At 35.5% G+C, this 12,567-nt stretch overlaps 1 protein-coding gene across 4 annotated transcripts; it reads right to left on the bottom strand.

Annotated features, from left to right (window-relative positions):
* Positions 1–46: 46 nt before the first annotated feature.
* LOC132605717 (protein PHOSPHATE STARVATION RESPONSE 1-like) lies at positions 47–10,723 on the bottom strand. Of its 4 annotated transcripts, none has more exons than XM_060318908.1 (8): positions 10,479–10,723; positions 5,816–6,472; positions 4,933–5,140; positions 4,777–4,853; positions 4,637–4,676; positions 3,123–3,180; positions 1,286–1,355; positions 47–603 (listed from the first exon to the last, which is right to left on the bottom strand). In XM_060318908.1, the coding sequence occupies exons 2-8, from the start codon at positions 6,383–6,385 to the stop codon at positions 283–285; spliced, it is 1,344 nt and encodes a 447-aa protein (XP_060174891.1). In that variant the 5' UTR covers positions 6,386–6,472; positions 10,479–10,723; the 3' UTR covers positions 47–282. The 4 variants fall into 4 exon arrangements, with proteins under 4 accessions (XP_060174891.1, XP_060174894.1, XP_060174892.1 ...); XM_060318911.1 differs by having other exon boundaries at positions 10,518–10,723; XM_060318909.1 differs by having other exon boundaries at positions 10,536–10,723.
* Positions 10,724–12,567: the final 1,844 nt, after the last annotated feature.

Genomic DNA, 12,567 nt, shown 5'->3' with positions numbered 1-12,567 from the left:
GCTGATATATGGGTGCATAATCTTTACTAGCTCAAACAATTAGACATCAGGAGTGCTACAAATGCAGCTTCAAAATCCTCATTTCTTTCAAGAGTTGCTCTAAAATTCCATATATTAACAACTTTATCATGTATGTTGAAATAAAGGACAATCCATTGCCCATCTGAATAATCTATGGAAGGGATACTAAAAATGTTAAAGCTGGTCTACTCAAAGGATTTGTTGTTCCCAGCATCAAATAGAACTTAATATCCTACCGAAAGGTTTGTGAATTGTAAAAGATTATTCATATACTTTAGCACGCTTTAACGGTGGCGCGCTTGATGAGCTGGTAATATTTGTCTCAGGATTTCCAAGATCTTCTCTTTCCTGCTCTTTCTGTTTCTCCCCCACCTTTTGAGTCGTAAGATTTCCTGCTTCGTGATTATCGACCACTGACACTCCAGGATCATTTTTGTTTGAGGAACTTTGAACTGCATCCTCTGCCACGGATGATGAGCCCTTTGCCAAGTCAATACCGGGCATCGACTTGCATTGCTTCTCAAACATCATTTGGAGGGTTCTCCCTTGTTCTTCTATACGCAGCTGCAGATTTCTTTGAATCTGTAAAAGGTCGTGATCACATAAGTACTCATTAGATACAATACCATGCAAATTTGTTTCGATTGGACAAGCTGCCGATTCTTTCATCTGTTAACATTAGAGAGCTGCATAATGTTCTTATCCATGATAGAGTGGATTACAAGCCCTGACGTCAAATTTAGTAATTTAACCCAAGAAAATTTATAACCTATTAAAAAAAAGGGCCTGGACAACCAAACCCAACTAAATTTCTTAATGGGTAGGGAGCTGGGCCGAACACCCTATTTTCCCCAACCCGCCCCCCTAAAAGTGAGCCGGCCCGACCCGTTGACAGGCTTGAGCTAAACAATGAGGAGTTCAAGTATCAATGATAACTCAACGATAATCAAAGAGAGGAAACCCCGATCAACTGCTTAATTTATACAGGACTTATATAGAGATTCCAAAACATCACCTTTTAACTTCAGATTTATTTACAATGACTTGAAGATCAGAAAGGGCAGAAAAAAGCCATGCGATGCAATCATTTCATACCAAAAAGGCAGCAGCCAGAAGCAATCTCTAACAAATTAATGCATGACAAGGAAGTCTTATTATATGCTCGTATTAAAAACATGGTCCCTTGCATATGATGCAAGCAGTAATAACCAGTTAAACTGAAGCTAGAATCACAACATCCTGTTGCTAAGACAAGAATTTATACCTCAAGCTGCTCATGCAGCTGTTTCTGAACTTCCATCTGTAACCTTAATGCTTCAGTGATCTCAATACCCCTGCATTGAAACCCAGACACCTCAAAAAACAAAGACAGCACGAGATGACGACAGTATAGATTACAATTAGTTACGAAGGAAAATTTAATAGTGCCTTTAATAGAGCCCTCCAAACCATTCTATCAAAAGTACCTGTTCTACATAACATGTGCACACAGATTTATTCCAGCTGTCTTACCTCCGTGTATCAAAAGCCTCAACTTAACTTATTTTTCTTTTTCTCATCTTCCAATTTGGTTAGAACTTGAATTACCCCCCCCCCCCCCCCCCCCCCCCTTTCCAAACGAAAAAAGAAGAATTTCAATAAAACCCCTATTTTAACAAATAGATCCTTCAACCAGGGTTGTGGCGAACCTGGTATTTTTGAGTTTTGACATGGAACATAAACTTATGTGTAAAAATTATACTAACAAATAGTAGATATAACTTTAAGAATACAATGAGTTAATGCTAAGAACCTTGAAGGTTGAACCCATAAAGTTCAAATCCTGGACTGCCTCTGCCTTCAACGAAGTTTCATCCTATTATCATTTTCATTGTGGGTTTACCTCGAGATTGTGGTGGGATTACGTGGTTCAACATTTCTTGGGCAATGCCAAGAACTGTGAAAGAGTTGATGGTCAGTTCGAAGAGCGAGAGGAGGAGGATAAGACGAAGGGCTTGGAACGTGGTTCCGCTTGCTGTGATGTGGGTAGTTTGGAGTGAGAGTAACTAAGAGAGCTTTTGAATGAATAGTCAAGTTTTTCTCAGTTGAGGAGTAGTCTCCGCTCCCTTATTTTCTTTTAGTGTAATTCGAAAGTTGTAGAGAGGACTGGCTGGAGTTTATAGAGAATCATATTTTGTAGATTCTTTATCCTTTGGTATATCCCTTGTATACGGCCGTTTTCTTTTTAGCCATGATTATAACTGAAAATACTTTTACTTGATAAAAATAAACAAATCCTTTTTTTTAAATCATTTTCATCCTTTTCTTTTAGGAATCCCTTATACATGTATGGACTAAATGAAATCCATTTCAAACAATAAGTTCACGCAACACCAATCTAAGGTAATAAAATTAGTGAAGTCAATATATCTCGATATCTAATTTATGTTTTCAGTCTACAGGCATATGGAAGGAATACCTATACTGTCAACAAAATCCATTATGAAGTAATATCGAATAAACAAATCATGCCCCAATATGTGCCGTTCAAATTAGTTAATCTACTCATTTAGTGAATGCACAAGTGAATATCAAATGTTACTCCCTCCATCGCAATTTATACGGCACTCTTTCCTTTTTAGTCAGTTCCAAAAAGAATGACATCTTTCATATTTAGTACTCCCTCTGTCCCAATTAATGTGGCACACTTTCCTTTTTAGTCTGTCCCTGAAAGAATGTCACCTTTCTAAATTTAGAAACAATTTAATTTTATGAGATGATTTACGGCCACACAAATATCTAAGAAGTTGTGGACCACAAATTTCATAAGTCTTCCTTTTTCTCAGACTCCGTGCCTAGTCAAATGGTGCCACATATATTGGGACGGTGGGAGTAACAATTTAACTTCAAATTTCCATTTTACCTTTAATGAAATGATTTATAGCCACACAAAAAAAATGTGGCTTATTTTAGACCACAAGTTTCAACAGTCTTATTTTTTTCTGTTAAACTCCGTGCCCAGTCAAACACCTTCACATAAATTGCGACGGAGGGAGTATATAAATTCGAAATAATGCATATAATTAAGCAAGAAACCAGAAGCAAGGGGCCCAGCTACTTACGTTTTTAAGTCCAGAGCTGACAAATCACCAATGGATGAATCTTTCTTCTCAGAGGAACCTGTAATTAGAAGGGAAAAGAACAGGAGGACCCCAGCAAGAAGAATATCATCAGAAGACAATAATAGGCCAGGAGCAGCTACATTTGAATAAAAGGAACGATAAAATCCTGACAAATATAGGATTCCACAATAGCATTCTCCAAGCATCAAACATCTCTTATCAGTTATCACCATGCCAAAATAGAAAATGTATATTTTACGGACAAATCAATTTGGCTATAAAAAGAAGAAACATAGAAAGTTGTGACATTTGGCAGTGGTGTATGAAGTCTGCTTGTTCCAGTTAAATAGTGCAAAATTTTAACCACTCTTTAATGATCCTGGATTGTGCATGAAGGTTGAGAATTCCAGTTAAAGTCCCAAAATTTTACCAATTTGCGATGTTATACCTTTCACGCAAGTATTATTTCATGTCCGTGACACGTCTCCAAAAAGTAATTTCTTTGAGGTATGTTGACATTGCCACGTCACATTAATATTATATATTTCTTAATGCACAGATTGATCCACAGACTAGAGGACCTGACTTAAGTAGAGCAGTAATACACAGCTTGGCACCTAATCAAGAATTCAGATAGGCATATACTTAAGCACCAAAAGACGACAAAACATCTTAAAAATCATCACTTGCAGGCCTGTGCACATGCAAGTATACTATAATAATTAAGAAAACAGAAATGAGGGAACATTAGCTTAATTATAAATTAACCCTATGTTGCTCGGACTCTTCAAAAGGGATGTCTAGTGCGTGTTGATTCTCCAAAAATAGTGCATTTTTGAAGGATACGACATGGGTGCAGCAACATTTTTGGAGAGTCCGGGCAACTTTAACTTATATTATAGATTCAACAAAATAGGATTGCAATCAACATATTTGCATATCCTAATAGCAAAAAAGATGAAAGTCTCCACATCATCAGCTTTTGCCTTTTATTTCATTTTTGGGGCTCTGCATCCTCTTTTTTGAGAAGGAAATTTTCTAAAAGGAAAAAAATATATAGGGAATTTGTACCATAGCTTGTATTTAGTACGATTTAACAACAAAAAGAAGCTCCTATATTTACCCAAAAGACAATAACCGTACAGATGATAAACTGTTGACCTTTACTATTTAAAATATTATCTTCATCATCTGCTACTATTCAAAAACTAAGACTGAAGAGTGTCTGTGTATTTAACATATACATTCTATTAATCTCTTGTGATTCAATGATGATATATGAAATAGCACGAAAAAAAAAAAAACCAATAACTCCACATAACATAAAACACACATACACACACAATAGACTATTTTTTTAATAATGAAAAACTAAAAAAGAAATTAGACATCTACTCAAGTAACATGCACTGGCTCTAAACTAGACTTTTTTTTAAGAAATGAATTCTGAAAAGGGATACAAAATTAAGAAACATTTAAGAAATCACACAAGGGAAAAAGAAATTGGCACATACCCTCTGATGCTTCTGGTTTATATCTAGCTGTTCGATATTTCTGCATTTTAAGAAATTGTATCACATACAATCAGTTAAACAATACAATATGTCTATCTGTGAAAATATCTAACTTTGAGAATACAAAGAGAAGAACAAACCTGCAAGTGACTTTTTACATGATAGATTGTCAAACTTTCAACTTTCATTGACTTTAGCACACCCTTGGGAGTAGCTCCTGTATTTCAAAGTAGAATTATTGAATTAGACAACAGTCTAATACTTATTTAAGAAGCAAAGTAAGGAGAGCATATTACTTTCACTTCCACCAAGCTTGTTGACTGCTTCCACAAAGGCTTCATGAAGCTCTGGTGTCCAACGCATCCGTTGCTTCGATGAAGAACCACTTGCAGTGGATGATGCAGGAACAGCAGATGTTTCTAGAGATGCAGTAGGAATCTGCTGCAATGGTTGGACTTGGTGTACAGGGAAATTTGAAGGTTGGTTTTTTTCCTGATATTGCATCTTTAATCACACAACAAAGAATGTTAGAGCTGTCTCCTTTTTGATCATTGAAAGGAGAGTAAGAAAACAAAGGGTGTGTTTGGTATGGAGGAAAACATTTTCCCGAAAATGTTTCCAATTTTCCCACGTTTGGTTGCTCAGAGAAGATGAGTTCTTTAAAGATAAGGAAAATGACTTCCCTAGTGAAGTAAGGAAAACAAGTTCCAAAGTGGCATTCCACATTGATTCTCCTCCCACCTCCAAGATATTCCATCCCCACCCCTACTCCTAGCCGCCACAATCCATCCTCACCACCCCTACCCCAGTGGCGGAGCCACAACCCAGCAAGGGTGTTCAACCGAACACCCTTCGCCGAAAAACATGTCAATTATTAAATATATATTACATATTGAACACCCTTAACATATATATTTTCTATTACTTCTTCGAAATTCGAACACCTTTGACAAAATTTCTGCGCCACTGCCCTTACCCCAGCCCCATCATCCATACTTTTTGCCTAGATTATATACAAATGCTTTTACGACAATGTGTTTTGCTTACTTACCAAACACCAGAAAATCAGTAAGAAACCTACTTAGTTTCCAGGAAAACATTTTCCTTCATACCAAACACACCCAAAAAAGTAAATTAAGATGAATAAAAACCCAGCAGTTGGTATAGAACGAAACTGACCTTTGGCTCTGCATCAGCAATACTAGTATCAACCATGATCTCATTCCAATTAGAAGTCAGAGCATCATCATCATTCATTACAAGGTTAGCCCATTCCGGCCAATCACTTTGTTTACTCAGATCCTCATGTGGGATGTGACAATTATCTGTATTTCTACAATCTAGCTGAGTGTTGTGGACAGGGGTATCTATCGAGTAATCAAGGTAATCAGGCAATGGTTCTGTACACCAGGGTTCAATATTTTCATTAACATACTGGCTTGATGCTGCAGATTGAAGAACTCCGTAATTAGCTATGGGGATTGATGCCTCATTATTTGTTGGCTGAGAAATGAAAGGTGCAGGTGCTGAATGCTCTTCATGAGGCAGAACAGATGAAAAGTGAAGATTGGTGGAGAATCCTGATGACGAGGAAAACAAATGACCAACAGCCCCACTGTTTGAAGGCAATGAAGAAACTTCCGCGCTTGCTGGATGTACAGGTAATGAAGAATGAGCTCCTGATGCTCTAAAAGTACTGAGTTGGTGTGCGCCCACCCTCTGGACGGATAAAGCAGGACGCGCCTCCATAACCTTTTTTAAGAATATCAAACACTACTAAATTCACCTCAAAAAGAATATTCTAGTATTTTTGTTGCTTACGACAAGGGCTGATTCCTGCATCAAAAAGAAAGGAAATAAAAAACTGAGAGAGCTAGTAAGCACAAAACCAAACAGCAGTCTAACAAGTTTTCTCATAAGATTGTAGAAAACCAATGGTGCTTAGAACTAAATTCAATCCTTCAGGAAAAAAGAAAACGTTACTATATTAATGATTAGAAAAACCGAATAGATGATACAGTGGAATTGAAATATGAGAACACAGATGACTAAAACTGAAAAACATTGTACAAGAAAAGATCAGTATTCCCCAACAAGAATCAAATTTGACGGTGAAAAGTAGTTCTTCAGTAGGAAATATTAAGCACATGGTTGCATGACAGCTACAGGCTAAAACCAAAAAATAAATTTTATATTTCAAGCATATGATAGCTAACTTCACCAAACAAGCAAAAAATCAAGCATAATTTATTGCTAAACAATTAGCACCAACATGTAGAATATCTTGTACAGCTGTAATCATTCTGTGAACAAGATACTCTTAATGAAACTTGATGCTGATTTTCATTCTAGGCTTCTTAACCAACAGAGAGAAACTCATTATTGTCATAATTTAAAGGCATAGCACGTCTTTAAAAATAGCTATGAACTGCAGCATCATCGCCAATACAATAATAACAGCAACAACAACATACCCAGTGTAACCCCACAAGTGGGGTCTGGGGAGGGTAGGATGTATGCAGACCTTACCTCGCAAATACAATGATCTGCCATATAAATGCCAACAAAAAGGAAGTACTGTGAGTTCTATGTTGACACTCAATCCTTTCATAATATAGGACGGATTTAAACCATGTCGGCGCAAACCTATTCTTAAGGAGGTTATATCATAAAAAGAAGATGCTATCAACTCGAAGCATGAGTATAGTTTGCAGTTTGGTAGGAAAAAGGAATTAAGCTAGACATTATCAGATCAATAGCCCATGTACTACTGATGTACTGCTGTTGTTACGCCTCAACACTTGCTTTTATATTTGGACGAGTCTTTCTTCAGTTATTTTAAGCTTCAGTTTTGTATTAGCTTTATTTTGTCATTAAGTTAGTTTGTTGCCCATCAAACACTTAATCCAATTCCATCATCTCAGTTGCCCATCAAACTGTCTGGCAGTCACAATTTCACCACCTGGAATGCCAGATTGCCATGTTGCTCCATGGTCACGATGGTCATCTCGATGGCTTTATGCTGTTCCCTCCTGAAACAGTCTCCACCAACAACTGTGACACACCCAGCTACGAGTATAAGGATTGATTTCGTCAAGACAAACTAATTTAAAATGCTCTAATGGTCTCTGTTGATGCTACCATTGCATCCACCGCTGCTTCGCAGCAAACTCCAAATCAGCCTGAGATTAATATTACACCTCCGGTGTGAACAAATCACAAACTGGCATCCTCAATCTCCGTCACCATCTCAGTCGGTTCACCAAAGACACCAAATCAATTGTTGAATACCTGCAAGAAATTCGATCTCTCTCTGACGAACTCATAACAACAGGTTCTCCCATCACTAATGAAAAGCTTGTGGCGAAAAAACTGAGTGGCCTCGGCCAAAGTTTCGTGAGATCTCAGCAGCTATACGGGCATGAGACCTTCGAATCATGATCATGAACTATTCCTCAAACATGAGGACCTTAAGAAGACTACCACACAGGTCACAGACAATTGTTGCTCAACAAGGCGCGAACCTCCGCTGGCTCCCGAAACACTCGACGCCCACCCAACAACAACAATGGGGGTCCACCAAATAGGCATTCAATAAAAACACCAATCCCTAACGTAACTTCCCCAACCAAAACCCACGAGTTCACTGTCAACTCTACAACCACTTTGGACATATAATAAATGTTTGCTGCTCACAGTCCCATAACCACTTTGAAGCAAATTGCTCAAGCAACACCAAATGACTCCTGAATTCTGGATACAAGCGCCTCTCACTATATTACCTTATTCTAACTCCCTCCACAATGTTCAAGACTTCAAAGGGACCGAGGAAGTGATAATGGGTAATGGTAATGTGATTCCAATTATTCAAATTGGTACAACTCATTTACATGCATAAAATAATGCATTCAAACTCCCTAATATTTTGTGCTCCACAAGCTTATTTCCGTTTCTCAATTTTGCAAAGACAACTTAATCTGTAACCTGATTTTTCCTCTTGATTCTCTTGTGAAGAATCTGACTGTGCGAACAACTCTCTGTGAGGCCCCAAAAAAGCAGGACTCTACGAATGGCCGTCACTGTCTCGGCCAACCATCGACATTGTCATTGCCGTCCCTTCCTTACATATGTGGCTTCGTAGATTGGGCCACCCCATTCTCGAGTTCATTTCCATTCTAAATAATTCTTCTTCGACAGACAAATTTATTTATTGTAATTCTGGTGTTCTCGTAAGCTACCGTTGTCTCCCGCTTTTCAATTGAGGCTGAGTATTGTGCAGTTGCTTCTGCCTTGTCTGAAATGAACTGAATCCCAAGTTAGTGGCTGTCTCTTCACATCTAACTTGAAGAGGTCTAATATTGCATGTACAACTGTTGTTACATCAGCACTTGTTGTTGGATTTGGATGAGTCTTTCTTCAGCTCATTTTTAGGCTTCAATTTTGTATTAGCTATATTTTATCATGCAGTTAGTTTGTTTTCTGTACCGGCTATCTGTTCGTACTGTCTAAGAGTTAACTTAGCGCAATTGGTTTATTTCCTTTGTATATTAAACTCTATTGGAGGCTACTGTTACCTTTAAAAAAAAAACCTCTATTGGAGGCTCATCAACCCAGTTCCTTCGTACAACATGTCCATTCAAGACCACATCCTTTCTTCACAGATTTCCTTTTGTGATCAGTATGAAGTTGATATCAAAAATAAGGTACCAAGAGAATATCTACAATACCCTAAAGCTCCCGCCTTTACTTCAATGAGTAAATATCTCAAAGGGTCACTCAACTACAGGGGCAGAGCTAGGTAGGCTCCAGGGGTTCATCCGAACACCTCGGTAAAAAATTACAGAGTATATACGAGATTTTTTTATTTATTTATATATAGTAAATGTTGAACTCCCTTGGCTTCTTCGTGTATTTACTTCTTCATATTTTTTAATCCCCTAGGTGAAAATCCTGGCTCCGCCACTGCTCAACTATGAGGAATTATACAGCAAAATCATTCAACTTTGTTTTATATCAATAAAATCACTCAACTTAGGGCTTTTCTCTTATAACTCAACCCAATTTGTCATCAAAAAAATTCTGACATGGCAAAATAAATTAATTTCACAGGATTTCAAACATCAAAGTCAAAGATCAAAATTTTCAAATTTCAATTCAACAATTCTACACAATAATCCAACGCTATAAACAAAAATCAACACAGTATGCAATTGAATTAGATAATCAAAAAACTCAATTTAGTCCGTTCAATGAGTAAATATCTCAAAGAGTCACTCAACTATGAGGAATTATACAGCAAAGTCATTCAACTTTGTTCTGTATCAATAAAATCACTCAACTTTGTTCTGTATCAATAAAATCACTCAACTTAGGGCTTTTCTCTTATAACTCAACCCAATTTGTCATCAAAAAAATTCTGACATGGCAAAATAAATTAATTTCACAGGATTTCGAACATCAAAGTCAAAGATCAAAATTTTCAAATTTCAATTCAACAATTCTACACAATAATCCAACGCTATAAACAAAAATCATCACAGTATACAATTGAATTAGATAATCAAAAAACTCAATTTAGTCCCTTCAAATTAAATAACAGTAACAACTCAAAAAATATACAGTTATGCATGGAAACATTTTAATTCATAGCTCACATCAAATGATATAAGAAATAACAATCAAACTTCGATGAATATAATAAATTAATACCTAAAAACTCCAATTAGGCGCTGAAAATAATAATTCAAATCAAATAAAAAAAAAAACTACAGTTACGCAAATTAAACAATCAAAATTCGATAAAAACTGACGAAAAAAAGCGTATAAAAAATTTAATTAATACCTAAAATATAAAAAAAACGTATACGAATTAAATATATACGTATAGTCGAAATCGTACTTCACCGGAATTCTCGGTTTCCGTGCCGTCGCCGGCAAATCGTCGGAGAGGAAAATGAACGGTCACGATTGAAACTATTTTTTTAGTGGCTTTGTTTTATTTGGTTTTTTTTTTTTTTTTTTATTTTGGATGCTACTAATATAATTTGTAGTACAGAATAAAGTACTACATCTGATTGTATCAATCTGTAAGTAAATTATGCATATAATAGGAGTCTTATTCAATAAAAATACCAAAAAGAAAAAAAAAATTAGAAAAGTATAATACATAAATAGACACTTTAATTAGAGTTTGGATTGACTTAAAAAGTAATTAGTGGCTATTAATTTTTTTTTGTTTTTTTTACTTTTTGTGGTATTTGAAAAAAATAAGCAAGCGTTTGGCCATAAGAATTATTCACTTTATTCCGAATTTTTTTTCCACTTTTCAGTGTTTGGCCATAAGAATTCCGAATACAACTTGAAGTTGTATTCCGGAATACCAAAAATTCCAAAAATTTATTTTTTAAATTTTTTTACTTTTTTACAACTACATTTCACCATAGAAGGTTAGTAAGTATTAGGGCGTTGTTTCATTTGTCCTTCCATACTAATAGTCGTAGTATTTCTCTTGTAGTCTCTTGTCCTTTGTCAGTTATTACCTATGTTTCTGATACTCCAATTATTGTATTATTTTGTTGTAGTTGCTTTTTTTTTTTTTTTTTGAATGTTTTGTCTTGTTTTCTATAGTTCTTTGCCATGAAAATTACATCGAACACATAGTGTAAATAAAAATAGCATTCTCTTAGATAAAATTATTTAATTTATTGAGCAATAAATTATTCGGTGAGTATTGGGGGAAAATGTGAAGAAAGAAAAGAAAAAAACAAAGAAAAAAAAAACAAAGTGGCAACATGATATTGGACTGTGAAGGATCCCACTTTATAAAAGGCAATGCAATTTGATAGATAGTGAATGAACAGCTTTATGGGTGCACGTGTGGTTAAAAACTAAATAAAGATCATCATGGATTTCAATTATTTTAAATGTAGTGAATGATCTGCTGTTTGTGAATTTCAATAATTTAATTATTACAAAATCTTTAAGATATACTCCTTTACATCGCTATTATTAGTTATTTTGCCAAAGATTTATTTCAAAATATTTACGTTTAAGAAAACATGAAGTTACCAATCAATTTTTCCCATAAATTTTACGGAACTGCTCATATTAACAGAGTGTTAATTAGGTGAGACGTTTAAAAAAGAGATAAATTATAATTTAGATAAATGTTGTTGTGCCCTTCTTTTATTTGCTATTTTTAACCGGAGGGAGTGCTTATTTACTCGTATCGGGTTTTAATATTAAATTAACGGAAAAGGCTCAAATATACCCCTAGTTGTACTTTGGATCCAAATATACCCTGCCGTTATACTTTGGGTTCAAATATACCTCTGTCATTATACTTTGGCTCAAATATACCCCTCGTTTTAATGAAGGGACACGTGTCATCATCCTATTGATCTATTTTAAATTATCTCTTAATTAATTAAAATTCAACCCATAACCTGGTATCCATTAAAAAATTCATATCCACACTCGGTATCCAATTAAAATGAAAGTTTTGCTCCCCCTTCTTCTTCTTTGCAGATTAAATGCCTTGGAGCAGATTAAATATGGTAATAGTGGGACCATCCAATTCACCATTGAAATTGAATTCAATATTGATTGAGAATAATTAACATAATAGCATAGTAAATGCAGAAAGCTAAGAACTTTGTCGCAATGAAGAAAAGAAACCAATTTTGATGGAGGATAAAGAAAATAATAGCATAGTAAATACATAAAGTTGAAAATTTTGTTCAAGCTGAAAATATTGAATAGGAAAAAAGTCCATCCGATTGATAATAAACAACACAGTAGCATAGTAAAAGCAGAGAGCTGAAAGATTTGCTGAAGTGGAAGAAGAATTAGATTTTGATTGATGGAAAAAAAGCAAAAGTATAGCAAAATGCAAATGCATAAAGATGAAAGCTTTGATGAAATGGACCGGC

This window comes from Lycium barbarum, chromosome 8 (assembly GCF_019175385.1).
Source record: "Lycium barbarum isolate Lr01 chromosome 8, ASM1917538v2, whole genome shotgun sequence".
Classification (NCBI taxonomy): Eukaryota; Viridiplantae; Streptophyta; class Magnoliopsida; order Solanales; family Solanaceae; genus Lycium; species Lycium barbarum.
This window is presented reverse-complemented; position numbering and strand designations above follow the sequence as displayed.